This window comes from Orcinus orca, chromosome 1 (assembly GCF_937001465.1).
Source record: "Orcinus orca chromosome 1, mOrcOrc1.1, whole genome shotgun sequence".
NCBI lineage: Eukaryota > Metazoa > Chordata > Mammalia > Artiodactyla > Delphinidae > Orcinus > Orcinus orca.
The window spans coordinates 51,557,592-51,581,306 of NC_064559.1; the positions used below are offsets into that span (position 1 = coordinate 51,557,592).

General features: G+C 37.6%; 1 protein-coding gene across 1 annotated transcript in view; it reads right to left on the reverse strand.

The window, feature by feature from the left end:
- TDRD5 (tudor domain containing 5) overlaps positions 1–23,715 on the reverse strand; it is a 97,284-nt gene that overhangs the window by 11,279 nt on the left and 62,290 nt on the right. Inside the window, exons 11-15 of the mRNA XM_033428181.2 lie at positions 20,486–20,686; positions 19,826–19,984; positions 17,416–17,580; positions 7,940–8,122; positions 7,037–7,180 (exon numbers count right to left, since the gene is read on the reverse strand). Of these exons, the coding sequence (XP_033284072.1) occupies positions 7,037–7,180; positions 7,940–8,122; positions 17,416–17,580; positions 19,826–19,984; positions 20,486–20,686 (852 nt within the window). The remainder of the gene's footprint in view (positions 1–7,036; positions 7,181–7,939; positions 8,123–17,415; positions 17,581–19,825; positions 19,985–20,485; positions 20,687–23,715) is intronic.

Genomic DNA, 23,715 nt, shown 5'->3' on the forward strand with positions numbered 1-23,715 from the left:
TTGGTTGCAGGTTTTTCTCCTTCAACACTTTCAATATGTCCTGCCACTCCCTTCTGGCTTGCAGAGTTTCTGCTGAAAGATCAGCTGTTAACCTTATGGGGATTCCTTTGTGTGTTATTTGTTGTTTTTCCCTTGCTGCTTTTAATATGTTTTCTTTGTATTTAATTTTTGACAGTTTGATTAATATGTGTCTTGGCGTATTTCTCCTTGGATTTATCCTGTATGGGACTCTCTGTGCTTCCTGGACTTGATTAACTATTTCCTTTCCCATATTAGGGAAGTTTTCAACTATAATCTCTTCAAATATTTTCTCAGTCCCTTTCTTTTTCTCTTCTTCTTCTGGAACCCCTATAATTCGAATGTTGGTACGTTTAATGTTGTCCCAGACGTCTCTGAGACTGTCCTCAGTTCTTTTCATTCTTTTTTCTTTATTCTGCTCTGCAGTAGTTATTTCCACTATTTTATCTTCCAGGTCACTTATCCGTTCTTCTGCCTCAGTTATTCTGCTATTGATCCCATCTAGAGTACTTTTAATTTCATTTATTGTGTTGTTCATCGTTGCTTGTTTCATCTTTAGTTCTTCTAGGTCCTTGTTAACTGATTCTTGCATTTTGTCCATTCTATTGTCCATTCTATCTCCAAGATTTCGGATCAACCTTACTATCATTATTCTGAATTCTTTTTCAGGTAGACTGCCTATTTCCTCTTCATTTGTTAGGTCTGATGGGTTTTTATCTTGCTCCTTCATCTGCGGTGTGTTTTTCTGTCTTTCATTTTGCTTATCTTACTGTGTTTGGGGTCTCCTTTTTTGCAGGCTGAAGGTTCGTAGTTCCTGTTGTTTTTTGTGTCTGTCCCCAGTGGCTAAGGTTGGTTCAGTGGGTTGTGTAGGCTTCCTGGTGGAGGGGACTAGTGCCTGTGTTCTGGTGGATGAGGCTAGATCTTGTCTTTCTGGTGGGCAGGTCCACGTCTGGTGGTGTTTTGGGGTGTCTGTAGACTTATGATGATTTTGGGCCGCCTCTCTGCTAATGGGTGGGGTTGTGTTCCTGTCTTGCTAGTTGTTTGGCATAGGATGTCCAGCACTGTAGCTTGCTGGTCGTTGAGTGAAGCTGGGTGCTGGCGTTGAGATGGAGATCTCTCGGAGATTTTTGCTGTTTGATATTATGTGCAGCTGGGAGGTCTCTTGTGGATCAGTGTCCTGAAGTTGGCTCTCCCACCTCAGAGGCACAGCACTGACTCCTGGCTGTAGCACCAAGCGCCTTTCATCCACAGGGCTCCTTAATTTGGGATGATTCGTTGTCTATTCAGGTATTCCACAGATGCAGGGTATATCAAGTTGATTGTGGAGCTTTAATCCGCTGCTTCTGAGGCTGCTGGGAGAGATTTCCCTTTCTCTTCTTTGTTCTCACAGTTCCCAGGGGCTCAGCTTTGGATTTAGCCCCGCCTGTGCGTGTAGGTCGCCGGAGGGCGTCTGTTCTTTGCTCAGACAGGACGGGGTTAAAGGAGCCGCTGATTCGGAGGCTCTGGCTCACTCAGGCCCGGGGGTAGGGAGGGGCACGGAGTGTGGGGCGGGCCTGCGGCGGCAGAGGCAGCGAGACGTTGCAGCCTGAGGCGCGCCTGTGCGTTCTCCCGGGGGAGTTGTCCCTGGATCCCGGGACCCTGGCAGTGGCGGGCTGCACAGGCTCCCCGGAAGGGCGTGTGGCTAGTGACCTGTGTTCGCACACAGGCCTCCTGGCGGCTGCAGCAGCGGCCTTAGCGTCCCATGTGTCCCATGTCCGTCTCTGGGCTCCGCACTCTTAGCCGCGGCTCGCGCCCGTCCCTGGAGCTCTCTCAAGCAGCGTTCTTAATCCCCTCTCCTCGTGCACCAGGAAACAAAGAGGGACGTAAAAGTCTCTTGCCTCTTCGGCAGGTCCAGACCCCTCCCCGGACTCTCTCCCGGCCAGCCGCGGTGCACTAACGCCCTGCAGGCTGTGTTCACGCCGCCAACCTCAGTCCTCTCCCGGCGCTCCGACAAAAGCCGGAGCCTCAGCTCCCAGTCCCGCCCGCCCCGGCGGGCGAGCAGACAAGCCTCTCGGCTGGCGAGTTCCGGTCGGCCCGATCCTCTGCGCTGGAATCTGTCCGCTTTGCCCTCCGCACCCCTGTTGCTGTGCTCTCCTCCGCGGCTCCCAAGCTCCCCCACTCCGCCTCCCGAAGTCTCCACCCGCGAAGGGGCTTCCTAGTGTGTGGACACTTTTCCTCCTTCACAGCTCTCTCCCGCTGGTGCAGGACCCGTCCCTGTCCTTTTGTCTCTGTTTAGTTTTTTCTTTTGCCCTACCCAGGTACGTGGGGGGTTTCTTGCCTTTTGGGAGGTCTGAGGTCTTCTGCCAGCGTTCAGTAGGTGTTCTGTAGGAGTTGTTCCACGCGTAGATGTATTTCTGGTGTATCTGTGGGGAGGAACGTGATCTCCGCGTCTTACTCTTCCGCCATCTTCCCGGAAGTCCTCTCCGCTACCCTTTAAGTTTATTCTCACTGAAAATGAGGTTCTTTCAATAAAGCTTCAGTGATAATTAAGTAAATATTAATATGGCAAACTTTTAGAGCTGGAAAGATCATTAATCCAAATCAGTCCTTGTAGATGGATAAACTAAGGCCCCAAAAGCCAACTTGTTCAAACTTGTGGTAAAGACTAAGCCACAGATGACAGAACTCCCAGACAGGTGTTTTTTACACTAAGCCCTGCTGCCTATTTTCAGGAGTTTAACAAAATCAAAATCAGAAACAGTTTTTTTAAAAGCTGTATCTTTTTTTCTTTCCTGATAAATATGATTTTGAAGAAAGACAAATTGTTAAAACATATTTAAATGCATTCTGACAGCTTTTCACACTGGAAAAAAAGAACATAGGTGAATGCCTTCTAAATGTGTATGCCAGTACTGAAAGCAAGTACCTGCGGGCAACTTAAGCACTTAATTGAAAAGTAAGAGTCTCTTCCTCTAAACAGTGGTTTAGGGTGCTGCTGCTCAAAATGTGATTCACCATCAAGCAGCTTCAGCATCACCTGGAAGCTTGTAGGACAGGGAGAACCTCAGTCCCCATACCAGATCTGCTCAGTCAGAATCTGCATTTTCACAAGATTCTCAGGTGATCTGTATGAACATTATAGTTTGAGAAGTATTGCTCTACCAGATTTATCCCTCTGTAGTTATCAACTACTGACTCCCTCGTAGTTGTCTGAAAATATACCTTTATGGAACTAGAGGTTAGTGGCAGATTTTCAAGAAACATGTTCATGATTTCTGAAACATTAACTTATGCAATCAAAAGAATAGCCCCAAACCACAACATACAACTTCATGCCCACTAGGATGGCTATAATTTTTGTTGTTGTTGTTGTGGTATGCGGGCCTCTCACTGTTGTGGCCTCTCCCGTTGCAGAGCACAGGCTCCGGACGCGCAGGCCCAGTGGCCATGGCCCACGGGCCCAGCCGCTCCGCGGCATGTGGGATCCTCCTGGACCGGAGCACGAACCTGCGTCCCCTGCATCGGCAGGCGGACTCTCAACCACTCCGCCACCAGGGAAGCCCCCTATAATTTTTAAAACTAGATAATAGCAAGTGTTGGCAAAGATGTGGACAAATTGGAACACTCTTATATTGCTGGTGGGAATGTAAAATGTTGCAACTGCTTGGAAAAGTCTGGCAATTCCTCAAAACACTAAACACAGAGTTAACATAGGACCCAGCCATTCAACTCTTAGGTATATACCTAAGAAAACTGAAAACGTATGTCCACATAAAAACACATACACAAATGTCACAGCAGCACTATTCATAATAGGAGAAAAACAGAAACAACTCAAATGTCCATCAGCTGACACATGGATAAACAAAACGTGGCCTATCCATACAATGGATTATTCAGCCACAAAAAGAAGTAAAGTACTGATACATGATACACATGATGAACCTTGAGAACATTACGCTAAGAAGCCAGACACAAAAGGCCACATACTGTATTGATTCCAATTATATGAAATGTCCTGAAGAATAAGTAAATCAATAGAGAAAGTAAGATGAGGGGTTGCCTGGGGGGAAGAGGGTTGGGGAGTTTGGGTGGGGGTGACAGCTGAAGAATGCGTTTCTTTCTGAGATAATGAAAATGTTCTGAAATTCTTATGGTGATGATGGAGGCACAATATGCTAGTAAACTAGTGAATATACTAAAAGCCGTTGAATTGTACACTTTAAATGGGTGAACTGTATGGTATGTATATTATATCTCAATTAAGTTGAGGAGACAGAGGATGGAGTCTGAGCCCCACGAATGCGGAGGAGCGTTGACAAACTCCTCAGGCTTTCAGCTGAGATCTCCAAAGAATCATGCTTTAGGAGTAAGAGCCACATTCAAGGACTAGGGACAAAAGTGAAATACAGCAGTCCTCACCAAACCTAAACCAAGCCTCAATATGTGTGAAGGTGACTGGCTGGAATCTGCCAGCCACTAGACAACTGAACCCTCTTTGGAGAGGAAGCTATTTCATCCAGAGCCTCTCTAAATTCCATAATGTTCAACATTCAATTAAAAAGAACCATGAGGTATGCTCCGCCTGTCTTTCCCCTCCCCTGAATGCCCAAAACAGGATCAAATGACAAGATCAAATAGAGAAAAAAGACAGTAAGAACACACTCAAAGGTAATTCAGATATTGAAATTATCTGCGAAAAACTTTAAAATAACTATGATTATTAACATGTTCAAGAAAATGGAAGTTACAGACAAAACTGAGGAAAATATGGAGAATTTAAACGGAGAACTGGAATCTATAAAATAAAGAATCAAATGGACATTCTAGAACTGGAAAATAATATGTTTGAAATTAAGAGCTCAACGTGTGGGTTTAACAGCAGACTGGATCCTGTAGAAGACAGGACTAGTGCACTGGAATAATCAATATAAAACCTCCGAACAGAGGCATTGCAAAAGAAAAAAAGAGAGCGAACAAGAAAACAGAGCCCAAGTGGGACTCAGCCAAAAGTTCTAACATACGTAGAACTGAAATGCCAGCAGGAAAGGAGAGAGATAATGAGGCAGAAGCAGTGTTTGATTAGATGAATGGACCAGAATTTTCTAAAACTGATGAACAGTATCCATCTGCTGATTTAATAAGCTCAGTGATACATATGCAGAATAAATCCACAGGAAATCACATCTAGATAAATAATTATCAAAATGCTGAAAGCAAAAGACAGAAAAATCTTAAAAGAAGCCAGAGGGGGAAAAAAAAGACATACCTTCAAAGGAGCAATGGTAACTGACAACTGGCAATTCAACAGAAGCCAGAACATAAAGGAATGACATCTTCAAAGCATCGAAAGAAAACAGTGCCAACCTATTATTCAATACTCATGGAGAATATCCATCAGAAAGGAAGATTAAAGTCAGAAATATGGGAAATTAAACATCATACTCCCGAACAACCAATGGGTCAAAAAAGATCAAAGGTAATTAGAAAATATTCTGAGACAGACAAAAATGAAAACACACAGTATACCAAAATTTATGGGATGCAGCAAAGGAAGAATTAAGAGGGATGTTTCTAGCAATAAAACATTAAAAACACATTAAAAAAGGAAGGAAGATCTCAAACAACTCAGTTTTACACCTTAAGGAACTAAGAAAAGAAGAACAAACTAAGACCAAAGTTAGCAGAAGGAAATAGTAAAAATTAGAGCAGAAATAAATGAGATAGAGAAAAGAAAAAAATCAATGAAACTAAGAGTTGTTTTATATATTGAAAATATAAACAAAACTGAGAAACCTTTAGCTAGACTAATGAAGAAAAAAGGACTCAAATGATATCAGAAAAGAAAAAACATTACAACTAATGCCACAGAATTGAAAAGGATTTTAAGAGACCATTACAAACAACTGTACACAAACAAACTGGATAACCTGAAAGAAATGGATAAATTCTTAGAAACATACAGTCTTGCAAGACTGAATTAGGAAGAAATAGAAAATCTGAACAGACAGATTACTAGTAATGAAATTGAATCAGTGATCAAAAACCTCCCAACAAAAAAAACACAAGATAAGATGGCTTCACTGGTAAAATTCTACCAAACATTTAAAGAATAATTAATACCAATTCTTCTCAAAGTCTTCCAAAAAACCGAACACTCCCAAACTCATTTTACAATGCCAGCATTACCCAGATACCAAAGGGATAGTGGTTTTTTCTGAAGGGGTGATGAAAATGTTCTAAAATGGATTATGCGGGTGGCTGCACAAGTCTGTGTATACTAAAAGTTATTTGAATTGCATACTTTAAGTGAATTACATGGTATGTGAGTTATAGTTCAATAAAGCTATTATATCTTAAAGAAAAACTACCTGAGAAACAAAATATAAAAGTTTATTTTATCCTAAAGCTAAATCTGTGCTTTAAGTAACCTACATTTCTGGAACAGACTGTTCTATGTAATGCAGCATACTTTTATCAATGATCTCATGCAAAGTAACCATATTCTGTAGAAAATATATCACTCAGAAGGTTCATCTTCCACAAATCTGCTTTTCAACAATTCTCCTAGACTTGAGTCCTTCATTTTCAATGTAATGCACAAAAGTACAGAGACCGTTAGCCAAATTTCACAATTCACACAAACAGTCCTGCTGTTTTCAGGATGGAGAAACACAAAACAAACGGATTTTGCTCCAGGGTTAGTGTTTTCTGCCAAAGCAACAAGAAGAAAAAAACTGGCCTAGATGATAGGACAGATACAGAACTTAAAATGTATGATTAAGTGAAAATACCTGTTTTCCCTATCCCTAATGTAGAGGCTTAATCAATCTTTTAATTCTAGTCTCAGAATTTTTTTCTGGAGAGATGAATAACTACAGTAAGTTAACTGAAATTTATTTTTAAATAAACATACATTTTTATGTATATGTATTGTACCAAATGCTAAGAGAGGGATCATTAACCAGAATTTTACTTTCTAAAAGTGAAAGTATTTCCTCATGAAAACTTGTAACAATAACATTCGTTAGACATTTACATTTTGAATTCCGGTTGTGCCAGTATTTTTTTCTTGAGCACCCAGTCCTTCTGGTTTTTCAACTTCTACTTCCTTCCCACTCACAAGGCCTGAAGGCTGCCATGAATCATCCCATATAGCTTTGGGTGTAGAAAAACACCAATCCTATAGAGAAAAAAATTGCAACAATAAACTGAGACATAGTGCCATATGATCCAAATGGAGGATAACTTGGGCAAGGTAAAGGCAAAGAGGCAATGTATACTAAACAAGAAAAGATATTTATTAACTTTCTATATCAGTGTGAGTTTTCCCCCTTGCTTCACTGGTCCATGCTCAATACACTGAATTCCTCTGAATACACAGATCACATTAAAAAAACACAACTCTCTTTGTAGTATTTTCTTCAATACTGTTTTCATGGTTAGATGATTTTCATGATCATCCAGTATTTAAATGGCACAAATAACAAGGGGCAACTTAAGTGTTGATAGTTCTTCTAAGAGCTGGTGGAAAATAAATTAAAATTCAAATATATAGGGCCCAATATTAGTAAATATACTCACTGCAGAGATCCAGACATAATATTACAAGGCAATGCAATAAAAATTAAATTAGGGAACACTGTTTATTTCTAGATCCTAAGGCTGTGACTAGGTGCCAATGGTAAAACAAAAATCATAATGATTGATAGAATAGGTAGCCACAATAAGCCCATGGTTTACTCTCCCCTGCTTCATCCTGCCCCCATCCCTAACTCTACCATCTTTGGTGGGGGGTGGGGGTGGGAATACATTCTTCTGAATTATTGTCTGATTAATCCCTATGAAGTGCAGAATGCATAGCTTTTTTGAGGCTTGGACAATTACATTAATATTTCCTTTTGCAGTAGTGATTTGCTTTATGTTTCCCCAGGGATCTAACCTTCTGTGGCATTTCTTTACATGATGAATATGGTTTCTTTCCATCAAGCCTTGAGGTAGGTAAGTGGGAGGCAGCATCACTTCCTTCTCCCATTCCGGCCTGCAAAGGTATCCAGTTCTCATCCCATATATCATCATCTATGGTTACTGACTCCAGGCATGGCATTCCAGTGGGAATCCCATCCTAGAATGTATCAGGTGACAAATAAAACTTTAATTTATGATTCCTGTATGTATTTTGAAATTTAGGTTTAAAATTTTTCCTAACTCCGGGTAAAGATGGAAGTTTGAGTACATAATTTATTACTCTCTCTCCTGACACATCACCAAAATAAAATAATTTAAGGTATAAACTTAGGGTCAAAGAGAATGTAAAAGGAGAAAACATCACCTATGTTCTGGATACAGGAAATCAGACAACTGACAACTTATTATGCAGTCCTGAGAAAGTGGAATCCTGAGCTTGGAGCAGGAAAAACTGAGAGTCAACCCAAATTTATACCATAAATACTGCAAAAGTTCAGGAATTGCTCCTACAGAGTTTTTGGAATTGAGGGTGTAAAGTGGGAATGAAAACAAGAGCTCTCGTTAAAAGTCTGTGTAAGAAGCAGTTAGATCTCCAGGTACCCTCCCCTATTTAAAAAACCCAGGAAACTACACCTCTTCCTCCTGCTGGAAGACTAGAGGTCTTCTGGAGGGTAAAGCTGAGGACGGTGCAAATATATAATAAAAACAGTACAATTAAATGAAGGGTTGTTTTATACTGAATATAGAGCTCTGTCACTCTCTTTTTGATAGCAGGACAGAGATGAGAGTAAAGAATGCACAAACTTGAAGATAGATCCAATCTGATTATCCAGTCTGAACAACTGAGGAAAAAACTGGGAAAACAAACAAACATACATACAAAAATAGAGTCTCAGGGAACTATGGGACAATACCAAAAGGTTTAACATTTGTGTCGTCAAAGTCCAAGAAGAAGAAGAGAAAGAATGCAGTGCAGAAAAGTTATTTGAAGAAATATGTCTGAAAACTTCCCAAATTTGGTTTGGGAAGACACAGACCTACAGATTCGAAAAGCTTAGTAAAACTCAAACAGGATAAACTCAAAGAAATTCGTGCCTACATAGATTACGAACAACATGGTGAAAACTAAAGACAAACAAATATCCTGAATGAAGCCAAAGAAAAATTACACATTATTATAGTGGAACAACAATTTCAACACTGCACATCTTGTATCAGAAAACATGAAAGCTAGAAGGAAGTGAAATGGAATTTTTAAAGGGTTGAAAGAAAAGAACTGGCAACCTAGAATTCTACATCCAGCAAAAGCATCCTTTAAGAATGAAGATGAAATAAATACATTCTCAATGAAGAAAACAAAAATAATTTGTTTTCCACAGACTTGCCCTAAAAGAATCACTAAAGGGAGTTCTTTGAATAGAAAGGAGATGATACCAGAAGGAAACTTGGAATATCAGAAATAAAGGAAGAGCAACAGAAAAAGTAGATATCTGGGTAAATATAATAGACTATTCCCCTCTTGAATTTTTCAGAATGTTTGAAGATGGAAAGCAAAAAATATAACATTATAAATTCTCAATATACATAGTTATTATACATAGTAGAAAATAAAGAAGGTGGGAAGGGGTAAAGACCTATATGGTAGTAAGATACCTACATTCCACTTGAAGTGGTAAATATTGATTAAGTCCACTGTGAAAAGTCAAAGGTGTATATTGTAATTCCTAGAGTAATCAGTACAAAACCATACATATACAATGAAAATGTAATAAGTAAATTAAAATAGGCTACTAAAGAAGAATGCTAAATAATAAAAGAATACTACCAAAAAACAGTAATACTAAAAGAAGAAAGGAAGAGCAAAGGAATGAAAAGCTGGGGAAATGAATAGAAAAATAATAAAATGGTAGACCTAAAATCAAAACATATTGATAATTTTATTAAATGTAAATGAACTAAACATACTAATTAAAATTCAGATTGTTGTGCCTGGACCTAACCCTTCCCACCTGCAGGCTGGAACCAGCCCTGGGACACCCAGAACCATGCAGCCAGCTGTGCTGGAAACCAGCTCCACCACCAGCAGACTGGCACCGCAGAACCAGACGACCCAGAACTTGGCCCAAGCCACCACACAAGACAGAGCCTGGCAACCAACCAGGCTGAGAGCCAGCCTTGACTACCAGTGCACCCACAGTAGTGGGCCCAGTCACAACAGAAGGGCCCATGCAGCCCACATGGGGGCATCCCTATAGAATATAGCTCTGGTGACCAAAGGGGAGTGTGCTGCTGGGCCCCACATGACGTCTCCTATATAAGGCCACTTTCCAAGAGCAGGATATGGAACAAACTAACCCAATATTTAGATATAAACACAGAGAATTAGGCAAAATGAAAAACAGGAATATGTTCCACATGAACGAATAAGACAAAACCCTAGGAAAGGAACTAAGTGAAGTGGATATAAGCGATTTACCTAATAAAGAGTTTAAGGTAATGATCATAAGTATGCTCAACAAATGCAGAAGAAGAATGGATGAACACAGTGAGAAGTTTAACAAAGAATTATAAAATATAAAGAAGACCCAAACAGAGCTGAAGAATACAATAACGGAAATAAAAAATACACTGGAATATCAACGGTAGATTATATGATACAGAGGAACATATCAGCAAACTGGAAGACAGAGTAGTGGAAATTACACAAACTGAACAGAAAAAAATAATTTTTTAAAATGAGGATAGTTTAATAAGAGACCTCTGGGGCATCAAGCATGCTAACATTCACATTATACAGGGGTCCTAGAAAGAGAAGAAAGAGAGAGAAAGGGAATTTGGGAAAGGAAACAGATATCCAGGTCCAGGAATCACAAAGAATCCCAAACAAGATGAACCTAGAGGTCCATATCAACACACATTATAATTAAAATAATAGAAATTAAAGATAAAGAGAGAACCTTAAAAGCAGAGAGAGAAAAGCAACTAGTTACATATAAGAGAACTCCCATAAGACTATCAGCTGACTTCTCAGCAGAAACTTTGCAGGCCAGAAGGGAGTGGCATGATATATGTCTACAACCAAGAATACTCTATCCAGTAAGGCTATAATTCAGATTTGAAGGAGAGAGAAAGAGTTTTAAAGACAAGCAAAAGCCAAAAGAGTTCAGCATCAGTTTTACAAGAAATGTTAAAGGAACTTCTCTAAGCAGAAAAGACCACAACTAGACATATAAAAATTATAAAAGGAAAATCTCATTGGTAAAAGCAAACATACAGTAAAGGCAGTAGATCAACTACTTATAAAGCTAATAGGAAGGTTAAAAGATAAAAGTAGTAAAATAATCTATAACCACAATAAGTAGTTAAGAGATACATAAAACAGAAAGATGTAAAATATGATGTCAAAAAACACTATATGTGAGGTAGGGGGAGGGAGTAAAACTGCAGGGTTGTTACAGTGTGTTTGAACTTGAGATCAGCAACTTAAAATAACTATATATATGTGCTTTTAAAACTTTACATATATGTGTGTGTGTATATATATATATATATATATATATATATATATACATATACACATACACATACAGAGAGAAAGAGAGGGATAGGGAGGGAGGAAAAGGGGGAGAGTGAGTTATATATAAACCTCATGGTAACCCCAAACCAAAACTCTATAATAGATATACACAAAGAGAAAGGAATCCAAACATAACACTAAAGATAGTCATCAAATCACAAGGGAAATGAGCAAAAGAAGAAAGGAACGAAAAGAACTACCAGAACCAATCAACAAAATGGCAATAAGTATATATCTATCAATAACCGCTTTAAATGTAAATGGACTAAATGCTCCAATCAAAAGATGCAGAGTGGCTGAATGGATTTAAAAAAAAAAAAAGACCCATCTAAATGCTGCCTACAAGAGACTCACATCAGATCTAAAGATCTAAAGACTGAAAGGGAGGGGATGGAAAAAAGATATTCCATGCAAATGGAAATGAAAAGAAAGCTAGGTTAGCAATACTTATATCAGACAAAATAGACTTAAAACAAAGACTGTAACAAGAGACAAAGAAGGATATTATATAATGATAAAGAGATTAATCTAACAAGAAGATGTTACAATTGTAAATATATACACACCCAACACTGAAGCACATAAATACATAAAGCAAATATTAATAAACATAATGGATTTTATTATAAACAATAATAGTAGGGGACTTTAACACTCCACTTACATCAATGGACAGATCATCCAGATAGAAAAATTAATAAGGAAACAATGGCCTTAGATGACACAGACCAATTGGACTTAATAGAGATATACAGAATATTCCATCCAAAAGCAGCAAAATCACATTCTTTGGATGTGCACATGGAACATTCTGCAGGATGGATCACACGCTAGGCCACAAAACAAGTCTCAATAAATTTAAGAAGACTGACATTATATTAAGCATTTTCTGACCACAATGGTATGAGACTATGGAAGTCAACTACAAGAAAAAGCTGCAAAAAAAACACCAACACATGGAGGCTAAACAATATGCTACTAATCAAAAATGCATCACTGAAGAAATCAAAGAGGAAATTTTACAAATACCTGGAGACAAATGAAAATGGAAACACAATGATCTAAAAAATCTATGGGATGCAGCAAAAGCAGTTCTAAGAGGGAAGTTTATAACAATACAAGCTACAAACAAGAAAACAAGGAAACAAGAAACATCTCAAATATACAATCTAACCTTATATCTACAGGAACTAGAAAAAGAGAAACAAACAAAACCCAAAGTTAGTAGAAGGAAGGAAATAATAAAGATCAAAATATTGTAGAAATAAATGAGAGACTAAAACAATAGAAAAGATCAATGAAACTAAGAGCTGGTTCTTTGAAAAGATAAACAAAATTGATAAACCTTTAGCCAGACTCATCAAGAAAAAGAGTGGGCCCAAATAAACAGAATCAGAAATGAAAGAGAAGTTACAACTGATACCCCAGAAATACAATCATACAAGACTACTAAGAACAATTATACACCAATAAATTGGACAACCAAGAAGAAATGGATAAATTCCTAGAAACATGCAATCTTCTAAGACTGAATCAGGAAGAAATAGAAAATCTCAACAGACCTATTACTAGTAATGAAATTGACTTGGAAGTTAAAAAAAAACTCCGAACAAGTAACCGTCCAGGACCAGATGGCTTCACAGGTGAATTTTACCAAACATTTAAAGAAGAATTAAAACCTAGCCTTCTCAAATTATTCCAAAAAATTGAAGAGGAAGGAATGCTTCTGAATTTATTCTATGAGGTCAGCATCACCCTGATACCAAAACCAGACAAAGACACCACAAAAAAAGAAAATTACAGGCCAATATCACTGATGAAGCACTAAACTTGTAATTACCATACAACTCAACAATTGCGCTCCTGGACATTTATTCCAGAGAACTTATGTCCACACAACAACCTGTGTACAGACATTCATAGCAGCTTCATCTGTAATAGCTAAAAACTAGAAATAGCCCAAATGTCCTTCAACAGGTCAATGATGAAACAAACTATGACACATACATGCCATGGAATACTACTCAACAATGAAAAGATCTAACTATTGATACATGCAATTACTTGAATTATACTGTGTGAAAATAGCCAATTTCAAAGGGTTACATACTATATGATTTTACATAGCTTTTTTTTTTTTTTTTTTTTTTTTTGTGGTATGCGGGCCTCCCACTGCTGTGGCCTCTTCCATTGCGGAGCACAGGCTCCAGACGCGCAGGCTCAGCGGCCATGGCTCACGGGCCCAGCTGCTCCGCGGTATGTGGGATCCTCCCAGACCGGGGCACAAACCCGCGTCCCCTGCATCAGCAGGCAGACACTCAACCACTGCACCACCAGGGAAGCCCTTACATAGCATTTTTAAATGACAAAATTTTATAAATGGAGAACCAATTAGTGGGGAGAGGGGTGGTGGGAGGGAGTGGGTGGATGGATATAAACGGGGCAACACAGGGACCCTCGTGATGACAGAATTATCAGTATCTTGACTGTGCGGTTGCATACATGAACCTGCATGTGTTAATACTGTAGAGAACTAAATATACATACACACACACACACACACACACACACACAAATAAGTACAAGTAAAACTGGAGAAATCTGAACAAGATTGGTGGATTGCATCAATGTCAATATCCTGATCGTGACACTGTACTACAATTTTGTAAAATGTGACCACTGGGGGAAGTGGGTAAAGATTACATGAGATCTTTCTGTATTATTCCCTATAGCGCACATGAATCTTTTAGTTACCACAATAGAAATGTCAATTAAAAAATAAAAAAGAAATAAAACTAATTCAACATTATCTTTTCCAGAAAACAGAAAAGGAAGAAATGCCTCTAGACTCATTTTATGAGGCCAGCATTACCCTGGTACTAAAACCATACAAAGATAGTACAAGAAAACTACAGGCCAATATCCTTCATGGAAATAGACATAACAATATTCAACAAAACATTAGCAAATGGAATCCATGGTGTATAAAAATAATAATACACCATGACCAAATGGTGTTTATCCCAGGAAAGCCAGTTTAATTCAATTTTTAAAGATCAATTAATGTAATATACCATATTAATACAATAAAGGAGAAAACATGATATCAACATATGCAAAAAAATCATTTAACAAAATTCACATCCATGCATGCATGATAAAACTTTTCATCAGGATAACAAAGACATCCTCTCTCACAACTCCTGTTCAACATCGTGTCTGAAATTCTAGCTAGTGCAATAATAAGGCAGGAAGGAAGATAAAGACACATAGATTGGAAAGGAAAAAATAAACCTGTCCCAATTAGCAGACAACACTATTGTCTATGTAGAAAATCCCAAAGAAATCTACAAAACACCTCCTAGAACTAATAAATGAATTTAGCTAGTTCACACCATACAAGCTTAAAACACAAAAATCAATTTCTACATACTAACAATGAAAATATAGAAACTGGAATAAAAAGATATCATTTATAATTGCTCCCAAAGTAAATTAAATAATTAGGTAAGTATTACCTAAGTTAGCTTAATCTTTGTTAGCTTTAAATACCTAAAGATAACAAAACACGTTCTGTATATTAAAAACTATAACACCTTGATAAAGGAATAAAAGAAAACCTAAATAAATATATATACTGTGCTCACAGATTAAAGATGTTAATTCTCCTCAAATTTACCTACAGATTTAATGCAATTCCAATAAAAATCCCAGATACAGATAAGTTGATTCTAAAATTTAAATGGAAAGGAAAAGGAACCATAATATTAAAAATAATTTTGAAAAAGAGTAAAGTAGGAGGAATCATACTACCTAATTTTAAGAGGTATGAATCTACAGTAATCAAGACAGTATGCTACTGGCAAAGGAACAGACAGATCAATGGAGCAAAATAAAGTCTAGGAATAGTCTCACACAAATATGGACATTTGATTTTTGGAAGGTCTACAAAGACAATTCAATGGAGAAAGCATAGTCTTTTCAACAAATAGCACTAGAACAATTGGACATCCATATGCAATAAAATGAAACTTAACCTAAATCTCACACCTTATAGTAAAATTAAGTCAAGATGTCTTGACACTGAAAACACTGTACATAAAAGAAAAAAACCTGATAAACTGAACTTTCTCAAAATTAAAAACCTTTCCTGGATGAAAGGCACCATTAAGAGAATGAAGCTACAAGTGGGAGAAAATATTTGAAAATCGCAAAACCGACAAAGGGCTATCCAGAACATATCCAGAACAAAAACCCAACAGTAAGAAAGAAAAAAAACAATAAAAAAATGGGCAAAAGACTTTAATAGGCATTTCACCAAGAAATACATGTGGATGGCAAATAAGCACCTGATAAGATGGTCAGCATCATAGTCATTAGGGAAATGCAGAGTAAAACCACACTGGGATACTACTACACACCTATGAGAATGGCTAAAAATAAAAATTACTGACAATATCAAGTGCTGATAAGATATGGAGCAACTGGAACTCACACACTGCTGGTGGGAATGCAAAATGGTATACCCAGTCTGGAAAACAGTTTGACCACATAAATCAGCAATCCTACTCCTGATTATGTTTATAAAAAAAAACCTGTACACAAATATTTATAGAAGCTCTATTCATAATTACCAAAACCTGAAATAACCAAAATTTCCTTCAGTGCATGAATGGATATACAAACTGTGGTACATCCATACAATAAAATACTACTCATCATCAAAAGAGATGAACTATTGACACATGCAACAATTTGGATGAAGGTACTATGCTGAATCAAAGAAACCCCTACTGGGAAGTTACATACCGTATGATTCCACTTATATGATAGTTCTGAAAAGGTAAAACTACAGTGACAGAAAACATAAATGGTTGCTAGGGCGTTAGGGATTTGGGGAGATGTAATTATAAAGGAGTAGCACCAGGGAGCTTTTTCAGATGATGGAAGCATTCTGCATCCTGATTGTGGGGGTGGTTACATAAATCTATACGTGTATTGATAGGACAGTACTCCGAATACAAAGTCAGTTGTGTACTGTATGTTGATTTAAAGAGAAAGAAATATTAACACCAGAGAAAATAAAAGTTACGCAGGAAAGGAAAATTTGCCATAACATACTATTTGGCTGTAAGTAGCATTTACAGAGTCATAGCAATAAAATATTGAATGGTGATCTAATGGAAAGTTTGATATAACTATATTAGTAAGATGATGGTGGGGGAACAGAAAGGATATTTTTGTGGTGGGGAAGAAGGGATGAAAGAGAACTAAACCCTCATCTCTAGTAGTAAGAAGGGCATACATACTTAAAACTGAAGAATCAGGAAATAACATAAGCATGCTATTTAATGAAAGAAATCGAGGTAAATTCCAAAAAAAGCAGCTAAAAGAGATGAAAATGGTTGCTCGGTGAAATAGGAAATGTAGGGGAAGGGGTTATAGGGAACTCTAAGCTGTGTGTACACAAACATTTGTTTGTTTTTTTTAAAGCTGTGAATACATAAACATTTGATTAAAATAAAGTATATCCTTCAAAAAAGTTGTCAACATTTTTCCTGATGGGTTTTCTTAATACCGTTTCTCAATACTAGTTTCCATTCACTGCATAATTCTTGAAGACTGTCCAGAGCTATGGGATAGTAAAACACATCGAAGTCAAATAATGGCGTTTCTTTTTTTGTGATCAAGGCTATATTGCTGCAACTTTGGTCTTGGTGACTGTTGAAGAATTTGTAATTCATCTGTGGGAGATGCTCTGATGGCACTGGAGCAGTAGGATTTAAAGAGCTATGTTATTCCAGTACCCTTCACTTATGAATTAATTACATTACATTAATTACATCTAAAAAAACTATCTTCCCTTCTCCTACCTCATTTTCTTCCTTCAGATCTTGTAGCTCGGAGATGGAACACTTTGGATCGTCTTCACAGCTCTTCTCTTGGGTTTTCAAAGAACTGAATTCAGAATCCTTTAACGGCTGCTTTGAGGTGATTGACTTAAGGTGACTGAAAGCCTTTTCATCATTAATATCTCGCTAGTAGATAGGAAAGAGAAATTATTTTATTTTCTATACTATTTCTAAAATCTACTTGCCTATAAATTCTGAGGGGAATTTTTTGCTACGGTTCATGCATATGCCATATTATTTTCTAACTTTATGCATGACCCTAGGTCTTCCCATCCTACTAAACTAGTTCAGGCCGAAAAACATTTATGGAGTACAGATTACGTAATGTGTACATGGTAGCTCTGTGGATATAAAGATGAATGCAACAGGTCTCAGCTCTAAAGGAACTCAAAATATAGCAATGAAGACACACAATCAGATAATCACAGCACAACCTTCAGTGTAGAGCCAACACAGAGATATGACCAAAATATCACTGGGGAAGGAGGATGTCTGAGACTATGCAATAAAGGAGATAACACAAATTGTTAGGATGCCTAAAAGAAGAGTAGGAATTACAGGGAACTCGGTGTATAGAGGTAGGTGTATGTGTGTGTATCTGTGTGTGTAGCATATGGGAGTCTTGATATGTTAAAATATAGGCTGGGATAGGATAGAGGAGCTTTGGACCTTATCTTTTTTGCAGAAAAGATGGCCTTAGTTCATTTTCAGGACTGAACTATGATTATTTAAAGACATCAAACAGTGATGATAAGATATTCTAAAAACTTTTAAGGTTGAATTCAACTCACTATTTAAGAATCAGGAAATATAACTGTTCTAATCAAGTAATAACAACTAGCAAAAATTCAGGTTTCAGAAAGCCAAACAAGCCCAATTAATTTTAACTAATTTTATTTTATTATTATTTTTTAATAAATTTATTTATTTATTTTTGGCTGCATTGGGTCTTCGCTGCTGTGCATGGGCTTTCTCTAGTTATGGCGAGTGGGGGCTACCGTTCGTAGCAGTGTGTGGGCTCCTCATTGCGGTGGCTTCTCTTGTTGTGGAGCATGGGCTCCAGGCGCACGGGCTTCAGTAGTTGTTGCGCACGGGCTCAGTAGTTGTGGCTCGTGGGCTCTAGAGTGCAGGCTCAGTAGTTGTGGCGCATGGGCTTAGTTGCTCTGTGGCATGTAGGAGTTTCCCGGACCGGGGCTCAAACCCGTGTCCCCTGCATTGGCAGTTGGATTCCTAACCACTGTGTCACCAGGGAAGTCCACTAATTTTAAACTAAAATGAAATCTAAAATGTTGACATCATTTAAAACATGCAGCAGTAAACATTCATACATATTTTTCAGAGTAGGTTAATCTCTCAGTAGTCAAATGGCCTTTTAAAAAATTTTTTTATTGAAACATAGTTGATTTACAATGTTGTGCTAGTTTCAGGTGTACAGCAAAGTAGCCTTTCCTTTTTATCTTTTCTAATAGTAAAAGTCCACTAAAATATAAAATCTTCCCTATAATTTAAAAAGTCAGATATATAAAATATACTTACACAAAATAATATTTTCATATTTTATTCAAAGAAAAAAGCTTTGCTGTATCCAAAAAAATAAATTTTGGGCTCTCAAAGTGAACCCAATCTATATTCTTAGCCCAGTATTTGTTGCCATGAGGAATATGAGACTCAGAGGACATGTCTATTTATCTGCTCATTTGTTGAGAAATCATTTAACTTATTACTTACTAATGTGCTTCACTTTACTTATATCTAAAATAGGGATCTTAAAGCACCAATCTGGTAAAGTGGTTGTGAAGATTAAATTAACTAGTACATGCAAGTACTTAGAACAGTGCCTGCCATGCAGTATGAGTTCAATAAGTGTCGGTTATTTTTTTTTTATTATTGGTACTGTGGGATGGAATAATACATAATATTATTATTACTGTGGGTAGGAGTTGCCACAAGGTTTACAGAGAAAGTAAGAAATGAGAATACTTCAAGAAGAATCTAAGGAGTGTAGAGGGAAGAACAGCATTTGGGTCAGTGCAGGTGAGGTCACAACTGCAGCAAGGCAGCAGTGGAATTCAGTGTATGAGAGAAATCATACAGGAAAAGCATGGCTAAAGTAAAGGTTTAAACCAGCAAATGATGAGAGACAAGATAACTGTTAAGATTACTGCATAGTTTCCAAACTTTCCTAGGTCAGGAATGCCTCAGTTTCGTCATCAGTAAAATAAGGTTAATTATAGTCACTACATCACAGGGATTTTATAAGTATTAAATAATATATTTAAAGTGCCTTTTATAGTGTTTGGCATATAGTAAGTACTCATTAAGTATTAACAATAATAAAAAGAATATGATGATGTTTGCAAAAACCTCTTACCATGGTATATAATTCTCTCTCTTTTGACTGTGGATTTATCTCTCGATCTTCATTAAAATAGTGCTGCTGGGAAGGAAAACCCAGTCCTGTCAGGACAATGTCCTCTGGCCCTGCACTGGATTTAGTGTATAAAGTTAAAGGGTTGAGGTCTCTGAAACCCTAGGATTAAAAAAATACGAAGGAAATTTAGTTTCTCAGAGAGAAAGTGAAAAAGTTAGCACTTCATAATTTTCAAATGTTGTGGAAATGCATTATCTTCTAAAATTTAATAGTCAGATTTTTTTCTATAGTGATAGTTTTTGCTAGCCACAAAAATTATCAACATCAATATTCATGAAAATGTAGACACTGCTCTCAATAATTACAAAATAAGAGACTGTTGCACTTCTCTAAGAAAACTTCAGAAAATTAAATAATTGGGGGTAAGACAGAATCCTCAATCAATTATTTAAAATAAAAGTATATTCTAAAGGAAAATAAGCCAAATGTAGTTTTTTGTGATCATGTGAAAATTAAGAAAGTGCTCTGCATTAAGAAGGCAGGAATCTCACAGATATCGCTAAAGAATAAATCAAATAACCTTCAGTATTAAATTCTCTTATACCTTAAACTGTTGAGATTAAATACAATACATTACAAAATACATCCAGACTGCTCCACCTTAGAAGGAACATTTTCTTGGCATACAATAGCATGGCCCTCTGTTCTCAAGACATGATGGAAATAGATGTCTTCATGTGAGGACGTATCACACAGAAAAATGTTAAGGATTCCATCTACATATTCATCCACTACCCCCACTAATGGCTTCAAACCACACAACTTCTGGAACTGCAAAATAGCTCCGGATGTCCAATGTTCCTGAAACACAAACAAGATATGAGATTCAGATGACAGATGCAAACATGAATTATAAAAAACATATACAAAAATGAATTCCTAATGAACTAGAGATTTTAGTGGGAAAATCAAAGCATGAAAATACTAAAATAACACATTTGAGGATATTTATGATTTGGGGATGAGAAAAGTCAGAATAAAGGAAAAATGATGAAAATGGGATAATGGGAAAAAATTTATTTTAATGTGATGAAAAACTTTCATGTTTGGAAATGTTTGAGTTAGATTATTGGAACAACCCTCCTACAGAAACTAAATATTCTAGATAAAATATTTTTTAAATATGTCCCCAAAGCATCAAAGAACTGACAAAAGTGTAACAAATTATCAGGCCAAAATTAAAGGGAAAGTGGGAACTATTTTTGCCTTCAGGGTATGTGCTAATCCAGGCAAATCTTCACTTCGGTTTTGATGGTCTCACAGGTCAAAGAGGACAGAAATCAAAGCCAGTAACCACCCAGAGTAGGGAGTGGAGAGGAGGACTTTCCTTTATTAAGCTGAGTCCCTAGGGGTTCATGCTCAGGATAAGGAGGAAAAGAAATAAACTAGCCTTCACATGGATTTGCAGCTCAAGTTTCACATCACCTGGGTGATACACAAATCCTCAGGTTGTTCATTTAAATTAACATGGCTCCAGACTGGTCGTACTGCTAGATACCTGGCAGAAGCGAATGTAAATCTCTCTGGAGGTAGGCAATCTCAATCTGTATTCAACCATTTTTACAAAAATTTTTAAAAGTCAATGAGCAGTACACAGACAAAGATAAAAAAGCATATAAAGAGACAATGAATCACAAGGAAGAACAAAGAGAAACAACATAACTAATACAAAACCTCAAAAACTTTAGATATTTGAATTTCCAGATGAATTATAAAAGAACTAACATACTATGCTTAAAATAAAAAAACAAAATTAATTTGAAAGCTTCTGCAGAGACCTGCAATCTATTAAAAATTGATCTGGCAGAATTAAAGAACCAAGAGAACTTTTAGAAAGTAACAATATAATAACCAAAATTAAAAACTTAATAGGTTTATTCAATAGCAGATTAGGTAGAATTAAAGAGTGTATCAGTGAAGTGGAAGGTGATTTGGAAAAGTTACCCAGAATGCAACACAGAAGACAGAAATATGTAACATACAGAAGAGAGGTTAAAAGATATGGAAGGTAAATTGAGAAGGTTTAACATACTTTTAATTATCATTCTAGAAAAAGAGAGGCAGAAACAGAGAGAGAGAGGGAATATAAATATGAATATGGGGAAATGACAGTAATTGAAGAGATAATGGCTGGGAATTAGCCAGATTTAATGAAAAGTAACAATGCACAGATAAAAAGTCCAATGAACCACAAAGTAGGATAAATAAGAATAAATCCACACATAATCATATTAAAACTGAAGAACACAGTTTTCAGACTTCAGAAACATGTTAGAGTGGAAAAACTACCTTTGTCTTCCCCTTTCAATCTACATCCAATGAAACATCCACAACTCAACAAAGGTGTCTCCGCCCAACACAATAGGGCACTGGAGAATTCCACACATCTACACACCCAAAGCTGGGTGTACTGGAACGCACAGTGGGGGCGAGGGAACCTCAGAGCCCGTGCCTGCAATCCTGGCCCTCCAACTGAGGCAGCGGAGCCCATAGCTTCAGAGAACCCAGTAGCAGCAGGGAAGGTGGTGCACACACTGTGGCCACCTGACCACTCCCGGCACCCATGACCACAGACAAGTGGGGAGCAGCGGCAGTGGGGCCCGCGACCCTGTCCCTCCAGCATCTGAGGCGCCCATGACCCCTCCTCCCATCCCCCTTCCCCCACAGAAGATCCTGTGCCTCAAGGGATCCCAGACACAAGGAAAGAGCCAACCATCCTGGTGATGACAGCGGCTCTGGCAGAAGCATGGCAGCAACGACCCTCCTGGTGGCACAAAAAGCAACAAAGAAGGCATGGAGCCACACCTATTACAGGGTGGATGGAGGCTGAAAAGTGCTAACTCTCAAATATGACCAAAGGCAGCTCAAGGAAGAGAAACCGAAAACTTGTGTGATGGTGCCACCTACCGGAGGGAATTTAACTCCTAACCTGTCATTTAATACTAAATGCACTGGCTCAAGAACACTTCATCAAACAACATGAAGGGCCACAGTGACATGGTACCACAAAAAGACAATGACAATTCTTCAGAAACCAAAGTTATGGAATGTTCCAATTTAACTGATAGAGAATGCAAAATAGCTGTTGTGAAGAAATTCAATGAGCTAAAAGAAAACTCAGAAAGGCAGTTTAATGAGCTCAGGAATAAAATGAATGAACAGAAGGAATACTTTACCGAAGAGACTGAAACTTTAAAAAAGCACCAAACAGAAATTCTGGAGCTGAAGAACTCAATAAATGAGATGAAGAATACATTAGTCTGGGACTAGAGCAGACCATATGGAAGAGAAAATTAGTGAGCTTGAAGATAGAAATCTAGAAATGATACAAGTAGAAGAGGAAAGGGAAGATATTTAAAATGAGGAAATCCTACAAGAGCTCTCCAACCCTTTAAGGACAGGCAACATTAGGATAATGAGTATCCCAGAAGGAGAACAGAGGGAAAAGACAGCAGAGAGATTATTTAAAGAAATAATACAAACCTGGGGAAGAAACTGGATATACAAGCCCATGAAGCTAAGAGAATATCTAATTACCCCTATGCAAAAAGACCTCCTCCAAGACATAATATTAAAACTGTCAAAAGTCAATGACAAAGAATTTTAAAGGCAGCCAGGGAAAAAAGGATGGTGACCTACAAAGGAGCCCCCATTAGGCTGCCAGTAGATTCTCAGCAGAAACGCTACAGGCCAGGAGGGAGTGGAATGACATTCTCAAAATACTAAAAGATAAAAACTGTCAGCCATGAATACCCTATTTCAGCAAAGTTATCATTCAGATATGAAGGAGAAACAAAGACTTTCCCAGACCAACAAAAGCTGAAGGAGTT